General features: G+C 40.9%; 1 protein-coding gene across 1 annotated transcript in view; it reads left to right on the forward strand.

Moving 5' to 3' along the window:
* Nucleotides 1–18121, forward strand: part of PCDH9 (protocadherin 9) — a 108432-nt gene extending 90311 nt beyond the window's left edge. The window contains exon 3 of the mRNA XM_075336834.1: nucleotides 17447–18121. Within this exon, the coding sequence (XP_075192949.1) occupies nucleotides 17447–17527 (81 nt within the window). The 3' untranslated portion in view covers nucleotides 17528–18121. The remainder of the gene's footprint in view (nucleotides 1–17446) is intronic.
* The last annotated feature ends 205 nt before the right edge of the window (nucleotides 18122–18326 follow it).

Genomic DNA, 18326 nt, shown 5'->3' on the forward strand with positions numbered 1-18326 from the left:
ATTGATATTCTAGCTTTGATCCTTATGGTGTGGAGACCAGAATTGTACCCACTAAGCAGGGCACATCACTGGTGGAGGCAGGGCTGCCTCTCTATGAGTGGCAGCAGTCTGGACACGCATGCCCAGATCACACTTCCCTCTCCTTTCAGCCTACTTTACACAGTGGTGTTTTCAAGGGACAAGCACTGTGATGTGTTGATTGTGTGATGTGATATATTATCTAATTATCAGCATATTACAGCACTTGTCAAATGAAAGCACCACACTGAAAGGCAGGCTGAGAGGGGAGTGAAGTCTGACCTGTGATGTGCCAATCATTAGATAGTATATCACATCATACAAGCTGCATATCACAGCAAATGTCAAATGAAAGCATCACACTGCAAAGCAGACTGAGAGGAGAGTGAAATGTGATCTGGGCATGCATGCCCAGACTGCTGTCACTCACAGAGAGGCAGCCCTGGCCCCCATCAGTGACATGCCCTGCTCAGTGGGTCCGATTTTGGTCTCCAGACCAGAAGGATAAAAGCCAAAACATCAACATAGGAATATAGGAGCCACATAGAGATCAGCTAACAGGAGCAGGATAGGTAGCAGAAGTATATTGGGAAATGGTTAGTTAGGAATAGTTAGGACAAATGAAAGGGGGTCACATTAGTAATGAAAAACCTCTTTAACTAATAAAGGTATTAAATAGAGGGACATTAGAGTAAGACCACAAAGAGCAGCCTGCTGCTGACTTCCACCTAGTAACTAAACATTTTTTTAGCATAGACAAATATCAAACAGATTAAGGAAGAAAAAAATATGGAAAAACATTGCAAAGAGAGAAATATTGTATTTTCCAATTTAGACTCAATTTCAATACTAATGGAGTTGTAGTGCATGTTTTTTATTATTATTATTATTATTATTATTATTATTATTGTAGTAGTAGTGGTGGTGGTGGTAGTAGTAGTAGTAGTAGTAGTATTAGTAGTAGTAGTAGTAGTAGTAGTGGTAGTGGTAGTAATAGTAGTAGTAGTTATAGCAGTAGAATTGTTTCTTCTACCAGCATGTTACTCATCTGCACCAGGTAAATGTCTGAATGTACTAGGAGGACATGGTACTTTGATCATCCCTTGCGCAGGTATTAAACATCAACAGAACTAGGGCATGTGCAGTCTGGTTATATAGCTAATCAGAGGTTCAACATCGGAGACAATTTTCAAGATGGGATTATAGTGCAGTTTGGCATTGCTATCCTGGCAGCATTGCTTTACTAAATGAATCAATGTTGCAGAAATTGTAAGCAATGTATGTTAGTAAGAAACCTGTATAGTTTCCTACATATTTCCAAAAATTAGACCTAAGGTTCCCAACTCCTATAAGGTATATATTATTAAGTCATTAGCAATACAAAATATCCTAATTAATACAATATGTCTGTGTATTAAAATACAAAAGTTTTCAAAGCACAAACGTTAGATGTCAGTCACTATAAGGTACGCAAAAATCTTCTGCAGCCCCAGTTGATAGTCAGTGTACAGAACCGTATTTGTCTGCCTATGAATTTCTGATATATGTCTGATACTTTGGCTGATGTTTTACACTTAAGCAATATGTATCATTTTCTGAAAATGCTGCACCATTTAGAGTGTCTCTTTTTTATAAATCTAACATAAAAATGATTGATTTTTCAAATTGCTGTATGTCTCAAGGTCAATTGACTCGACTTTGGAATGGCTGATGGATAGTTGGCAGAGATGTATGGTAACCAGAGTATACGCAGGATAAGGACAGGTTAACTATGTGAATCGCCAGGGATTTCTCCTAGAAATTGTTCTATTTAAGATATTCATTAGTTATAAAAGACACAGTCTAGGAGGAAAGGTATACTTCTTACATACGGCATAAGGTTCGGCAAAGAAAAAGTTGTCATTCCTCTGGGTAAACTTATGATTAATGAATTAAGTAGATTAGTAGGGTTGTTTAAAGCGTTCTGCCTGCAGTTCTGTGCCACAAAATGTTAGATGGCCCACATGGGCCTAGAAAAATCTAAGAGAGATGCTGAGGATTAATGTTACACTGACACCGTTACAGAGGAAAGAGAATTTGCAGTCATCATTCCAGATGACCTAATGTTTGACAAGGAACAGAGCAAAACAGCTGCATTAGAAACAGAATCCGAACACAGGAGCACAGCAGAAAACTTGGGTGATGGATTCTGCTATATAGGTCGTTTGTGAGCGGCAATATCTGACATTGAGATGTTTTCTTGCTACTAAAAGAAAAAGTAACATTTTCCATGGTAAGTCGGAGCCTGGTGATCAATAACAAGTAGTGCCGACTAGTTACAACATATTATTATATTTGTGTGAGTGTATTCTCTCTAACTCCTCACATAAAAAGAAAATGCCGTAATGAGTAAAGACAATGATATAAGGATGCTAATGCAAAAGGCAAGGTCAACATTAACAAGCTGATCACATCGGGAGGTGTACTATCTTTATAGGTCGAAAAGTAACTGTTTTAGTCTTTACTGCATATGAAAAAATGAATTAATAGAATAAAAGAAAGTAACATAATATAAAGGGAAGACTACATGGTATCAGTAATACTTGAACAATTTGTCATGCGGTGCACCCAAGGGGAAACACAGCAGAGGTAGATGAGAAGCTGGAAATCACTGCTTTCATAAAAGCTGGAGTAAGGGCTGAAATTGTGATTAAGCCTCCTTCGTTAATAAATACTAGAGCTGTTCTAATATCAACTATTGTCTTTACTGTAAACAAATGTACACATTTATTTATACATGTCGCAAAGCTTTTTTCATTGAAAAGGCCCCGATAATCAGTGGCATTTTTATTTTTTTGCAGCGTAATGTAGTTTTTCTATAGCTGTGCTATAATGCAAGCAGTAAACGCGATGTCACTATAACATTTTCATGGAGGTAGAAATGTAACAGCTGAGTTTGTCATTGTACCAAAGTGCAGTGCAAGATGAATATTTCCTGTCAATTGGGCAATGTGTGTATATTAGCCGAAGGGGTTGTCAGACACAGAGGAGAAATTTAATAACCTCTACACCAGTTTTCTACCATGAAAAAGTTCCACAATTAGGCACAGGAGATATTTGATCAAAAATATAGCTTTTTTTGTAATTTCGCAATGGCCCTGTAATTTTTTTAAATAGGGAATGTGGCTGAATAGACTATTGGTAATTTCAGCTCTACTATATTTATGCTTTAAAACATGCTTTAACATCAGATAAATAGCATCCATATTATCTTAAGGAGAACCTGACAGCAGGATTTTGCTAGGTAAAGTACACATGGTCATATTGTCACTGTCATACTGATTAAAATGATATCTGTGGTGAAGAAACACATTTTATGAATTTTGGTAAATCTGCTTTTGAAGCTTTTTGTAATCATATCATTGTGTATTGGGCGAGAATGTTGGGTGGGTCTTTGGTTAGGGTCTTCAGCTCTGCCCCGGATCCTCCACTTTCCTTGGTGTCTTTATCTTCTTTATTTAAATTTTGTGTTATCCTAAATATGCCTGGCATTTGTACAGATTAATCTCATGGTCGGGTTCAGTAAAATGGCGCCAGTAGCATTAAGCAATCTGCACATGTCTAGCCATCGGACCCATTTTCCTGAAACCCACCATGAAATCAATCTGCACAAGTGCCACATGTGGCTAGGATGGCTCCAGTGCAAAATTTAGGGGATAAAGACGACAGTAGCATTGGAGGGGCCGGGACAGATCTGAAGACCCTACCCATAGTCCCACCCCACATTCTCGCCCCAATGAACAAAGACATGATTACAAGAAAATTTCAAGTGCAGATTAAACTAAATCCACAAAATGAATCTCTTCCCTGCAGTTATAGTTTTAATCAGTATTACAGAACCAATATGGCCATGTCTGTACATTACCTAAGAACATTTTGCTCAGAGGTTCTCTTTAAAGGGACTCTATCACCACTTTTGACTAATCTAAATTATTAATATAGGCATGCAGGTTATAAACTGCCAAAAAAAGTCATGCCTGTATGCTTCATATCAGATGCCTTGTTATAGATAAATTATCTTTTATCACTTTATGTAAATGAGCTCTTCCAGGTTATGGGGCAGATGTCGCCTAGACAATAACTCTGCCTCCAGAGACTATTTTAAATAAAGAGGGTGTTACCGGTGTGGTGTGTGATGGCCGCTCTCTGCTCTCACTGGCTGCAGAGCTGTGTGTGACTATGACAGACACTTCTGCAGCTTCCTCTCAGTTTCCAACTCACAGGCATACAGAAAATGCAAAAAATGTGTTTGAAAGAAGTGAAATTTCATTTTTCTTGCTCTGTGTCAGTTACTTGTCTCACACTGTTAACCCTTTTTATATAAGATAATCTCTGGAGGCAGAGTTATCTTCCAGGTAGCATCCACCCCATAGCCTGGAAGAGCTCATTTACATAAAGTTATAACGGATAAGTTTTCCATAACAAGGCATCTGATATGAAACATAAAGGTACGACTATTTTCAGCATTCTTTAACCTGTATATCCATATTAATAGTTTAGATAGGTCAAATGTGGTGACAAATACCCTTTAAACATAGAGTTTTTCAGAGTAACAATGTAGAAGTACTAATTGCAAAGCTGTGTTATTTCAGACTATTGTTTGTTTGGTATTGTCTATGAGGTATCAGATGACAAAGCGGGCAGTTTGTATATGTTGTTAAATGAGACTTCCACTGAAATACTAGCTTCTTTCTAAGCTTGAAATATGTCATGCCTGAGGAAAAGATATATGCCAAAAATTTACCTACTCACACATATACAGATACAATCACACATACACACAGGGATATACACATGTATATTCATACACAGATACACTCCAACATAAACACACACATAGGTACACTTATACAGATACACTCACACATAAACACATATACACAGTATACTCATACACAAATACACTCACATACCACACATACACAGGTACACTCACACACACATGCACAGGTACACTCACACACATTGACAGATACACTAACATACATAAACACAAATGCACAGATATACTCACACAAATAAACAAACATGCATATATACACACACATACACTCAGACAGATACACTCACACATAAACACATATACACAAGTACACTTACACACAGTCACACATATACAGATACATTCATACACACACTCAGACACACATACACTCATACACAGATACAGACACACATACACAGGTACACACACACACATAAACACACATAGACAGGTAGGCACACATACCATCACATACAGAGGTACACTCACACATACACATACATGCACAGGTACACTCACACACCTACACACACGTTGACAGATACAAACATACATGAACACAAATACCCAGATACACTCACACACATACACACACACACAAACACACACGCACGTACACATAAATACATACATACAAATATTTACACACATGCACATAAATACATACAGTATACACATATACTCTCACACACAAACAAATATGCACAGACATGCATATAAATGTACACACAAGCACACACACAAACACATGCATAGATCCACACGGAAATATACACACAGATGCACACACATACTGACACACAAGCATACATATTTCCATGATAATGTGAAAGCTATGACTTTTACAGCAATGTAGTAAATATTGGAGAAATGTAAACTCACATCTGCTTGTTATGGAGCACATCAAATCTTTGCTGTTTACACCTTCCTATTTAAATCCATAAAGATTAATTACGAAAATTACCACTTGGTCCATCTGCTCTGCATTTACTCATTTTACCCTTTCATCCATTCCTTTTTATATATGCTTGGCTTTCTGTTAATCCTAGTGTAAAAAGTTCATGCTTAATTTTCATGGGAAATGCTGTCTGACTCTCAGTCACTCTGAAGTGAAGATCATGTCCATGAAGCATAAATCCCAAATCATCCAGCAGAAATCGGATATAGCTTCTTGTTCCCCATGGTGACGCAGCCCCTTGTGTATAACCTACTACAGTTAATTAATCTGCACAGGTTCCCCTGGGCTTGTCTTGTTTATGAGAAGGAAATAGGAAGTTGGCAATGTGCTGTGCCCTGATTCTGTGTGCCTAATGGTAACGTGTCTGCTGTATGTGGGAATTCTGTTTCGCTTACCATAGTAAATATTGTTTAGCAGTGCAAACTAGAAAATACCAAAAAATATTTAATTCATGAGGTTCTCTTTGCTAATGTAATGTTTCATTTAAATTTATTGCATGTGGACTATAATAGATACATTTATAGATTTCTACAAAACAATGCTTTTGTCTGTAAGCCATTAATATGAAAGCATTTAGATATATAGACTATTGCATATCATAAATTTGCATCTATAGGAGTTGAGCAACAAAATTGTCAGAACCCTGGTCCAGTCATCACATCAGTTGTCCATTGATGGCGAATCATTGCCCTGTTGAACTCCATCTACTTTTTGGCATCCGTTGGTGAATCTTCTGATTAGTAAGCCTGACACTATATCTAGTTTGCATTGTATCACAACAATAATAGCATTCCTGGCCGGCCTACTAATCAGAACAGGCGTCAGGGCGGCTGGCAGGTAGGGGAAGACTCACAGGACTCAGGACTAGGGGTCCGGCAAATCTCTTTGATCAAGTCAACTATCAATGTACAGTATGTATTTATTATGTTCCACAATAACAGTTCCCTATTTAAGAGTTCCCTATTTTAGCATGCAATGATCCTGAAATCCTAATATTCCTGCACATACCTACAATAAAATGTAAAATTTCAGTAGCAGAAAACTAATTGGCAAATAAATCTGAAATCATTCTATAGCTCTGAAAATCTGATAATCTAAACTTGTTACATTGATACATTGACAGCGTTTTCTTTTAGCGGAAAATGTGAAAAATGATGTATATTGTGTTATATGTAACTTAGTTCTCATATGATCCAGACACCAGTCTATTATTTCATGGTTAGATTTCATTCCTCGGTCTATACTCCAAACACATTGATTGTTTTATTTCTAGCCATACCATACTTTCCCTACAATAATTTAGGGAGCTTTAAACACTTTAAGTTCTCTAATATTAAGCTATATGTACATCAATTACATTTACATGTCTTCAGACCTTAATGAGCAAGACTTTATTTTCATGGGATGAGTGAGGATTGTGAATCACTAACTGCCTTGAAATGTGCAGATGATTGTTCCAGTCAACTGCAAATTTATATAAAAAAATTATATAAAAAAAAATATGCAGTCAATGGCAGATGTGTGGCTGTTTATTAGAGTTGATCGAATCCGCCAAAATCCTGGACTGGCGGATCCCTGCCGGATTGAAAATAAAATCCGGATCCGCTCCAGATTTCGGTGCCCTCATAAGTCTATGGGGACCAGAATCCGGAGATTAAAAACGTTTGTGGTAGGGATAGGGAAGGAGCACGCGTGCTGTACTCACCTGAGGTTGTGTCATGGTGGCACACTCCTTCCAGGTCACGCTTTTCCCTTCCGGAGCTGACAATTCAATATTCATTGTTTTGCCCACTCACCGGCGTGTAAAATTGGTTGCAGTTAGACGCACCCCCACACTGTGTCAGCGTGTCAGCTGACTGCAACCAATTAAAGGTGGCAGGATAGTCGGTGGGCCAGGAAAGCAGTGCAAGTGTCTGCGGGTCAGTATGGTGAACATGTAAGTCTTTCAGAAACACATGCACGTTCCTATCAAAAGTGTGCAGCTGTGCCGGTGATCTGCTGTCAGACTCCTACAAGTCTGACATGACATCAGCCGGCACAGCCTGCCGCTCTCTGAACATGAGCGTGCATGTACACAGAAATACATGCACGCTTCTGTCAGAAGTGTGCGGCTGTGCCGGTGATGCGTTGCCAGACTTGTACAAGTCTAACATGACATCATCCGGCACAGCCTGCTGCTCTCTGAACATGAGCATGCATGTACACAAAAACACATGCATACTCTTGTCACAAGTGTGCAGCTGTGCCGGTGATGTGCTGTGAGACTCATACAAGTCTGACATGACATTAGCCGACACAGCCTGCACTCTCTGAACATGAGCCTGCATGTACACAGAAACACATGCACGCTCCTGTCAGAAGTGTGCGGCTCTGTCGGTGATTTTTTTTTTAATCATAATTTAAATAAATAATAAAATTAAAAAAACGACGTGCGCTACCCCCCTAATTTTCATCCCCAGCCATGATAATGCCGGCTGGGGGCTGGTATTCCAGACCGCAGCCGCCTGGTATTACCGCATCTATTAGATGTGACAATCCCGGTGCAATACCAGCTTTTCTTGATTGCCCTTGAGCGGTGGCAATCTGGGTAATAAGGTGTTAATAGCAGTGAACGACTGTTACTAAGCCCTAAGTTAGTAATGGCACAGGTGTCTATGAGATACCTGCATCACACTAACATGTAAGTGAATGTAAATAAACACAGACTCAGAGAAAAATCCTTTTTTTTGAATAAAGTACAAAACACACACCCTCCTTCACCTCTTTATTATCCCCCAACACTCTGCAGGTCCGGCATAATCCACACGAGGTCCCACGCCGCTTCAGCTCTGCTACATAGCCAGCGGCCATAGAGCACGACCGCTGGCTGTGCATACAATGACAGCTGCGATGACTGCACGGCAAGCAGATACTGTCACAGGCTGGGGGAACGGTTTGCCTGCAACCAATCACAGATGAGAGGACGACTGGTGGGTGGGGAAAACATGGAAAGCTGTGTGTTTAGATGCACAGTACAGGAAGTGAATGCGCGACCCGGAAGTAGTGTGCCGCCATGACACCGAGTCTCGGTAAGTATGAAACGCTGCTTTAGTTCTGTTTTTCTTTATTTTTCAATTATTTTCCCCAGTGTTGTATCCGGATCGTGCACATGGAATTCTGGATCCGGATCTGGCACCCGGAAATCTTTGAAACCGCGCGTATCCGGACTTTTACAGTTCGGATCCGCTCAGCCCTACTGTTTATGACAGTAACCATAGTATTTGGTGGTACATTAAAGACTACTTACTGTCCGTTTGCATGGACAGAAATATGACCAGTGATATTCATAAGCAGTCTTTTAATAACCTGTTTGCACAGGCTGAGCAAAGTAAATGATGTGTACTGAGCAATATATAATAGATCACTCGCACAGTGTGTATAGGCTGCCATGGTTCAAAGCCATTACCTAGCAGCATTTGTTTAGTGGCCTGCTTACAGAGGCAGACCATTGGTTCAAAACGATTACCAATCGGCAGTCATTTAGTAGCCTATTTAAACAGGCAGACCATTTGTTCAAAACCGTTACCGATCAGCAGTCTTTTAGTAGCCTGTTTACACAGACAGACCATTGGTGCAAAACCAGTACTGATCAGCAGTTGTTTAATAGCCTTTATACACAAGCAGACCATTGATTCAAAACCATGACTAGTTGACAGTTGTTTAAGAGCCTGTTTACACAGGAAAACCATTGGTTCAAAACCATTACTGGTCGGCAGTCGTTTAATAGCCTTTTTAAAAAGCAGACCATTGGTTCAAAGCCATTACAAATTAGTAGTTTTTTAATGGTCTGTTTACACAGGCAGACCATTGGTTCAAAACCATTACTGAACGGCAGTCATTTAGTAGCCTGCTTTCAAAAACAGACAATTGATTTAAAACCATTACGAGTCGACAGTTGTCTAATGTACTGTTTACACAGGCAGAGCATTGGTTCAAAACCATTAAAGGGAACCTGTCACCAAATACTCACCTAACTGTTGGTGCGGACCAGACTGGTCAGATCATCAGATGGTCGTCTCCGTTCTCCGAGTCCGTGCCTCCTCTTTCTGCCATCTTTGTCCTCCTTCTGAAGCTAGCGTGGATGACGCGTTCTACATCATCTGCACTAGCTGACATTGAGGTCCCGCGCAGGCGCACTATAATACTTTAATCTGTCCTACTTAGGACAAATCAAAGTGCACCTGCACAGGACCTCAATGTAGGCTTGTGTGTATGATGTAAAACGCATCATCCACACTAGCTTCAGAAGGAGGACAAAGATGGCCAAAAGATGAGGCGCGGACCTGAAGAACGGAGACGCCCATTAGTGTTATAAACATCTGGTGACAGGTTCCCTTTAAGGATCAGCAGTCGTTTAGTAGCATGTTTATACAGGCAGACCATTGGTTCTAAATCATTACCAATCAGCACTCGTTTAGTAATCTGTTTGCACAGGGAGACCATTGATTCAAAACCATTACCAATCGGCAGTCGTTTAGTAGCTTGTTTGCATAGGCAGATTGAAGTTAACAGTGCTCAATGAACCATCTGTAATAGATCGCTCAGTGCACACAGGTTGCCATATTCCTTGGCAGTGCGAGTCCTGTTTACATAGGCTTATGCTCCCCCGAGAAGGATGGACTAAAAAAAAAAAATAGAAGAAAAGAATGAAAGTGAATTGGCAAAGGGTAGGGGACATCAAGTGTCCAGTTCTTTTGTAAAGATTCTTTCATTTCCATCCCTTTTCTAGATGTTAGCAATAATTCATACTGACAGAGGTGCTACTGGTTAAGATTGTAAGTAACAAATTTGATCCATGCAGACATTCAAGAGACAAGTTTAACAGTTTTCTGTAGTAAGATTATGCCTTCAGCAATCAAGTCTTTTCAGTATGTCTCCTATAATAATCAAGAATTATCATACAGTTATTCAATACATTGGGAACGACTAAAAGGATTAATGAAGTATGATAAAAATGGACCTTCGGGTATATGTCTGTATGGATTTTCAAGTGGTGCTGTGAAACATCAGACTTATTGGCAACTGCTATTTGTACACACATGTCATGAGAAGGAAGCGTGTGGAGGTCTGGCTGAAGCCAACTTGTGGCTTAAACTGTCACAGTCACTTATGTCACTATTAACCACATCTTGCTCTTAAGATCTTGACTTGCATTTTATTTTTAGGTCATTTGGTTTATGGAAATGAGATGGCTACATTAAATATTAGCATACTGGAGGGCAACATTAAATATGGAATTCATAATGAAGCTATTTAACAATAGTTTGAGAAATCTATTATTGTTGTGATAGATTAGATAGATAGATAGATAGATATTGGGAGTTGTATTTGTTATTCAGTTGTAATTTTTACACTTTAGCAATTCTTGTTTAAATGAAGACAACTTGTTATGATGGGATTTTGGGATCTCTTTCCCAAATATCTGCAATACCAGATATTAGCAAAAAGAGATAGGTTATCATTCATGTTGGATCTCAACATGCCCATCTTTTGACCATCTGGGTAATGTCCCTTTAACACAAGTTGATATGGAACATTAAAAAATACCATCAATAGGTCAAGTATACGCCAATCCGTAGTCATTTTTGGACCTCTTTAGATAGGATAATGAGCATTTTACATTCAATACTACTACTATATATGAGCATTATATATCATTTTCTGCAGCACATCACTAGTTTACAAAGGACCATGTGCTGCTGAATAATATGATTCCTGTGCATGCATTTTGGCATTTTGCTTGTTCAATGGGCAATTTCCAGATTTTTTAGATGGTCTGATAGTTGGCAATAAGCATTCATATCAATGCCCATTCACCAACTTCTAGCTCAACTAAATGGACCTAAGTTAAGTTTTATTCCTCTTGTTCTATAATAAAAAAGAGTAGCATTCATCTGCCACCTTTCTCAAATGTATGATCTGCGGTAGTGCCAATGCAAATTGTCAATGACAAGTTTATAAGGACACAAATTGTCATAAAAATATAATATGGTAATATGGAATCCATTGAAGCTTGGCATAATTGAGTGACATTGTCCTATGTGCAGAAGACCTTACTAGGATTACATGCTATAGAAAACATCCTGTAATAATGTAATATAATGAATTGTACAAAAAAAAGCAAGAAAACCAAAGGTATGCTTACATTGCACGGGACGGAGTGATATTGACCGTCATCTGGCAATAGTCTTGCCAATCAGTGATCAGTTAAAAGCCTGATTGCCCTGGCTGACCCGGCATCAGATGCACATGTAATACATCACTCAGTGCTCATACACTGCCATTCATCTCAGCAGCCTGTGTCCTGTTTACAGAGGACAATTTGCTGTTGAGAATGATCTTTTAACAGACTGGAGTGATCGTCAGCCTGCTCACGAAAAAGGGTTCCTAAAAACACTCATACATGATGTGCGGTGTATTTGGACCTTTTGAATGACATTTGAAGCTCTTAGGGTGGCTTTACATGTTGCAACATCGCTACCGATATATCGTCGGGGTCACGTCGTTAGTGACGCACATCTGGTGCCAGTAGCGACATCGCAACGTGTAAATCCTAGGTGCGACGATGAACGAGCATAGAAGCGTACAATATTGCTGATCTGTGTAACGTCATTCATTTCCATAATGTCGGTTCGACCGCAGGTACGATGTTGTTTCTCGTTCCTGCAGCTCCACACATCGCTGTGTGTAAACCCGCAGGAGCGACAAACATCTCCTTACCTGCGTCCCGCCGGCAATGCGGAAGGGAGAAGGTGGGCGGGATGTTATGTCCCGCTCATCTCCGCCCCTCCGCTTCTATTGGCCGGCCGATTAGTGTTGTCGCGGTGACGTCGCTGTGACGCCGAACGCACCTCCCCCTTGAAGGAGGGATTGTTCGGCAGTCACAGCGACGTCGCCGAGCAGGTATGTGCATGTGACGCTGCCGTAGCGATAATGTTCGCTACGGCAGCAATCACCACATATCGCATGTGCGACGGGGGCGGGTACTATCGCGCTCGACATCGCTAACATTGTGGTTTTGTTGCATTTTTGTCATGTTTTTACTGCTAATATATAAATCTGAACTCTTCCTAGACCCAACACAGGGAAGGAGATTCCTGAATGCAATCATTGCTTAGTTTTATTTGCAGATTTAAATCTGCAGTATGTAGTATTCTTTCAGCATTTGTGCTGCACATTTCACCCATGCTATTGAGTAGGTAAAATCTGCACCAAAACACATATAAAAAAGAGGAGCTTTTGGTGAATTTTTGGCGCTGCGTGTTTTCACTTTGTCAAAAAAGCAGCATCTTACAGGTCCATCAAAGTGGATGGGATTTATAAAAATCTCATGCCCACTGGGATTCTTAATTACACTGCACAAACTCAACTGCAATTTTTTTTTTTTTTTTTTAAATCCTCAGCATGACAATTTCTCTTGTAGGTAGTTTTCAGTGCAAATTGTCTACATAGATTTCCACTAGATGCAGAAAATCAACAGTAAAAAAAGAACAGCATTTCTGCTGCGGAAACAAATCCAAAAACACATGTAGTCCGCAACTAAAGCTGGTGTCACACTAAGCGACAGCGACAACGACGTCGCTGTTACGTCACCATTTTCGGTGACGTAACAGCGACCTTGTAAGTCGCTGTTATGATCGCTGCTTAGCTGTCAAACACAGCAGAAGCAGCGATCATAACGTCGCTGTGCTACATGTGCAGAGAGCAGGGAGCCGCGCTTAGCGCTGGCTCCTTGCTCTCCTAGGTACAGTACACATCGGGTTAATTAACCCGATGTGTGCTGCAGCTACATGTCAGTGCAGAGAGCAGGGAGCCGCGCGCACTGCTTAGCGCTGGCTCCTTGCTCTCCTTGCTACAGTATACATCGGGTTAATTACCCGATGCGTACTGCAGCCACATGTGCACAGAGCAGGAGCCGGCACTGGCAGCAAGAGCGGAGGCTGGTAACCAGCGTAAACATCGGGTAACCAGGGAAAGGTCTTCCCTTGGTTACCCGATGTTTACGCTGGTTACAGCTTACCGCAGCTGCCAGTGCCGGCTCCTGATCGCTTCATTTCGTCGCTCTCTCGCTGTCACAAACAGCGATGTGTGTGTCACAGCGGGAGAGTGACGACCAAAAAATGAAGCTGGACATTCAGCAACGACCGGCGACCTCACAGCAGGGGCCAGGTCATTGCTGGATGTCACACACAGCGACAGCGACGGGACGTCGCTGCAACGTCACAGAAAATGGTGACGTAGCAGCGACGTCGTTGTCGTCGTCGTTATGTGTGACACCAGCTTAAGGATGTCAATAAAAGTTTGTCAATAAAGTTTTGTCAAAGCTAAATGCAAAGACATTTTATTCAATCTATGACATATCAGAGACAGAAAAATTCAGCGTCAAAAATGTGATAAAATGTAATACACTGGGACTGGAAAGACAAGAAAGTGCTATAGGGTCTTAACTGTCTGGAAAATAGGAAATCAGAGGGAAAATGCGCTCACCTAATTCAGTTGTGAATGGCACAATTTTTGTAAAAGCATCAATATAAAATGGCTGGAGACAATGGATGTGATCCACGCTGCTGATGGTCCAATGAAGCTCAAAGAATAAGAAGTGAAGGATATGTGGTTTATTGAAGTCAACGCATTTCGAAATCCACTGGTTTCTTCATCAGGACAAACCATCACCATGTTCTCCATTGTCTCCTAGCCTTTGCTGTTCAAAAACATGATAAAAATACATATTAAAAAAACACATAAAAACGCAATGAAAATGCAAATAACATAATTTACATATAGGTGCAGATATGGTGCAGAAATTCTGCAACATCCAAAACTCACCAGAAGTTCAATATGGGAACGTAACCTTAAAGGGGAGGTCCAAAGGATAAACACATTTTTAACCAAATCCCTATCTATTTATTGGGTTAATCTAAACTAATTTATAATAGGGTTGCATTAACAATTGCCTACTGTTCACTAACTACACTGTTTAACTGCTAGTGATTTTTTTCCTAATCGCTATGTGAAGACACGTTCTTTGAGAAACCAAATGCATGCTGGGATTTTCAAACAAAGCGTCATTAGTGGCAGAGGCTGGGGTCACTACCACAACACCTACTACCTCCCTCAAACAAAGCATCATTAGTGACACTTGTTTCAGGGGCTAGTCTGTTCCCTGCTCGGACCGTTTCTACTGTTATTATCCGCTGGGCACTGTGATAGCATGCTCTGTATTGCTGGCTCAGATTAGCTGTAATGAGCTGGCAACAGAGAAGAGTAGACAGTCAGGTTGCGTTAACAGAATTAGGCTATGTGCGCACGTGTGCATAATTCATGCAGTTGCACCGCGCTTTGTAGCGCAGCGTAACTGCATGCGTCCTGCATCCCCTGCACAGTCTATGGAGATTGTGCAGGAGCCTTGCGCACATGGCGTCTTAGAGCGCAGCGCTTTGGCTGCTGCCCGGAGCGCGCGTTCTAAGAAGTGACATGTCACTTCTTCTGTACGCTTTGCCGGCAGCTCCTGCTCTGTCTATGGCAGGAGCTGCAGGCAGAGTCCACATTCTCTGCAGGCACTATGCGCTTCAGAATGGAGCTTTTCAGCTGCACTCTGAAGCGCACCTTTTAGGTGCGGTGTAGAGCGCACACGTGCGCACATAGCCTTACTGTCTTGCAGAGAAAGAGAACTGCACCATTCCCATAAGTCACGCCACTTATAACAGCAGCGCTCATCTTTGAATGCCGCCAAGTACTTTGACAATGCAGTAACACAGAGCACACTGTCATTGTGCACATTACACAATGACAAAGAGCAGGGACAGAACAGGGATGAGCACAGCTCCTGAAATGGTCTCATTTCATGGAGGGTCAGGGTTCTGTGACAGTGACTGCAGTCTGTGCCTCCTAATGATGTTTTGTTTGAGCATTCCAGCATGCACTGGGATTCTTAAACAAAGCATCATCAGACAGGAAACAGGAAAAAAATCAATAACAGTAAGGGCGGCTTTGCACGTTGCGACATTGCACATCCGATGTCGATGGGGTCAAATCGAAAGTGACGCACATCTGGCGTCGCAGTCGATATCGCAATGTGTAAAACCTTTTTGATACGATGAAAGACCGCAAAAGCGTCGTTATCGTATCATCGCTGCAGCCTCCGACATTTCCATAATGCCGGTGCAGCGACAGGTGCGATGTTGTTCCTCGCTCCTGCGGCAGCACACATCGCTGTGTGTGAAGCCGCAGGAGCGAGGATCATCACCTACCTGCCTCCCGGCTGCAATGAGAAGGACGGAGGTGGGCGGGATGTTTACATCCTGCTCATCTCCGCCACCCGCCGCTTCAATTGGCCGCCTGCCGTGTGACGTCGCTGTGACACCACACGACCCGCCCCCTTAGGAAGGAGGCGGGTCGCTGGCCAGAGGGACGTCGCACGGCAGATGAGTGCATGTGAAGCTGCCGTAGCGATAATAATCGCTACGGCAGCTTTCACTAGATATCGCACGTGCGACGGGGGCGGGACTATCGCTGCAGCATCGGTAACACATTGTTACTGATGTCGCAGCGTGCAAAGCCCGCCTTAGTGTAGTTAGTGAACAATAGGGATTAGCTAATGCAACCCTATTACAAATTAGTTTACATTACCTCAATAAATAGATAGGGATTTGGTTGAAAATTTCTCTGTGCTAGATTTTGTTCTGGATGTCAACAAATAAAATACATTTTAACATGTTAGTCTTTATACAGTTTTATAGTTCCTTTGACAAAAATTAAGCATTATGTAGGGTGGATAATGTCTGTCCCATATAAAATGTCTGGCCATAGGGACTAAATTGTGGCAAAGCTGGCATGGGGAAAGTAAAATACACTAAAAAATACATGCTTTAGGAGCCATATTCCAAAATATTGCTTTACTTTTAAGGAGTAAAGGGGTTGGTAATTCTGTCTTAAAAGGCAAACTTATATTCGGCAGCTCATGGAGTGAAATGGCAATGTTACCTGTTTACCTTGAACTTTGCATGTTTGGCTATAGAACATTCTCATTAGAAATACCCTAAATTTTGTGTTATGTAAGATTTGCCACCTGGAAAATATTATGGATTTTCTTAATTTTGCAAGCTATTGTCCGCATAAAAATAGAAATATAGAGATTCAGAGATTGCGATCGGTAGTTTGCTAGGTGTTGACATTGCGTTTGGACTCATATGGAAAGAGCTATTTGTTATTTATGCAGTAGGTTATTTTAAAATTGCAAAGTATTGACATATATATATATATATATATATATATATATATATATATATATATATATATATATATATATATTCAAAAGAAAGCAGTATCTTAGTTAATTCAACTTCTATGCAAAGTATAAGTGTTAAGTAAGCGGTGAGCACATAAGAAAGCACAAGTAACTGGTCTCAACTGAATAAAAAGTAATCTTCATGGCTCTTCAGATCACGTACCATTGCAAGCAGTGTGGTGTATTTCAAACATTTTATATCTGAATTTTTCAAGTGAATCATTGTCTGTGTACATGTATTACACTCGTTCTGCCCATTATATGACTTGTATCTGCCATTTTTTGGCAGTTTTCCAATTCTGTAGGCTCTATTTCTAGTTTTCAGTTTCCTTAATTTCAGCTCCAGAGTGAGGGAAGACTAGCTGCAATGGTATCCCCCATAGACTGCCCACACAGAGAAGAGGAGATCCTGCTCCCCTAAATCTCTGAGACACATGGAGAAGCAGCAACAAGAGCATAGAGGACATTGAACAGAAGTACTGAGCAGTGTAGCTGTGAATCCAGCACTGGGGGTGAGAAAGTACACTTACTAGAAGCATCAGCAGTATATGTGTGTGTATGTGCCTCTCTCTTTTTCTCTGCAGCTGCTCTCTCCTGCCCCTCCCTCACTTCATTGACTGAAGCAGTATCAGTGATTAGAGAGTGAGTGATCAGTGCATGAGGCAGGGAAGGAGGGAGAAATGGCTGATGAGTGGAAGAAGCTTTTTTTTTCATTTTAGGATATATTATAAAAAAAAAATTTCTTACTTGTACAACTGATTCATGAACGCTTAATGCCCAGACATCTTTTTAAAAGCAACTTAAAATTTGAATACTTCAATACTTTCCCATAAGTGCTGAGAGAAATATGTATCTATACTGTGTATTGAGAATTTGGTGCTGAGACAAGTCAACGCACATATTAAAATCAGCTTACATGTTATATAGGAACTTCTTGTATATTATAGGGGTGGTTCACCCCTTTTCATTACTGATGACATCAATATTATGTTGACAAACAAGGTTTCTCTCAAATACCTTGTGTTATCAATAGTGCCTATGAGTGGCGTTATTGTGGTCCACTCACCCCCTAAGTGTGACCCCCGGACTCCGTGACTTCTGATGTTCTGTGATGTCACGTCAACCTGAGGTGGGCCGCAGTCTTCCTGAGTGCCTGGGCTGTGGGTGGTATTTCACTGCTCGTCACAGCCCAGCATCTTGCGTGCTCTCTCCTTCACTGC

This window comes from Anomaloglossus baeobatrachus, chromosome 2 (assembly GCF_048569485.1).
Source record: "Anomaloglossus baeobatrachus isolate aAnoBae1 chromosome 2, aAnoBae1.hap1, whole genome shotgun sequence".
NCBI classification, from domain to species: domain Eukaryota; kingdom Metazoa; phylum Chordata; class Amphibia; order Anura; family Aromobatidae; genus Anomaloglossus; species Anomaloglossus baeobatrachus.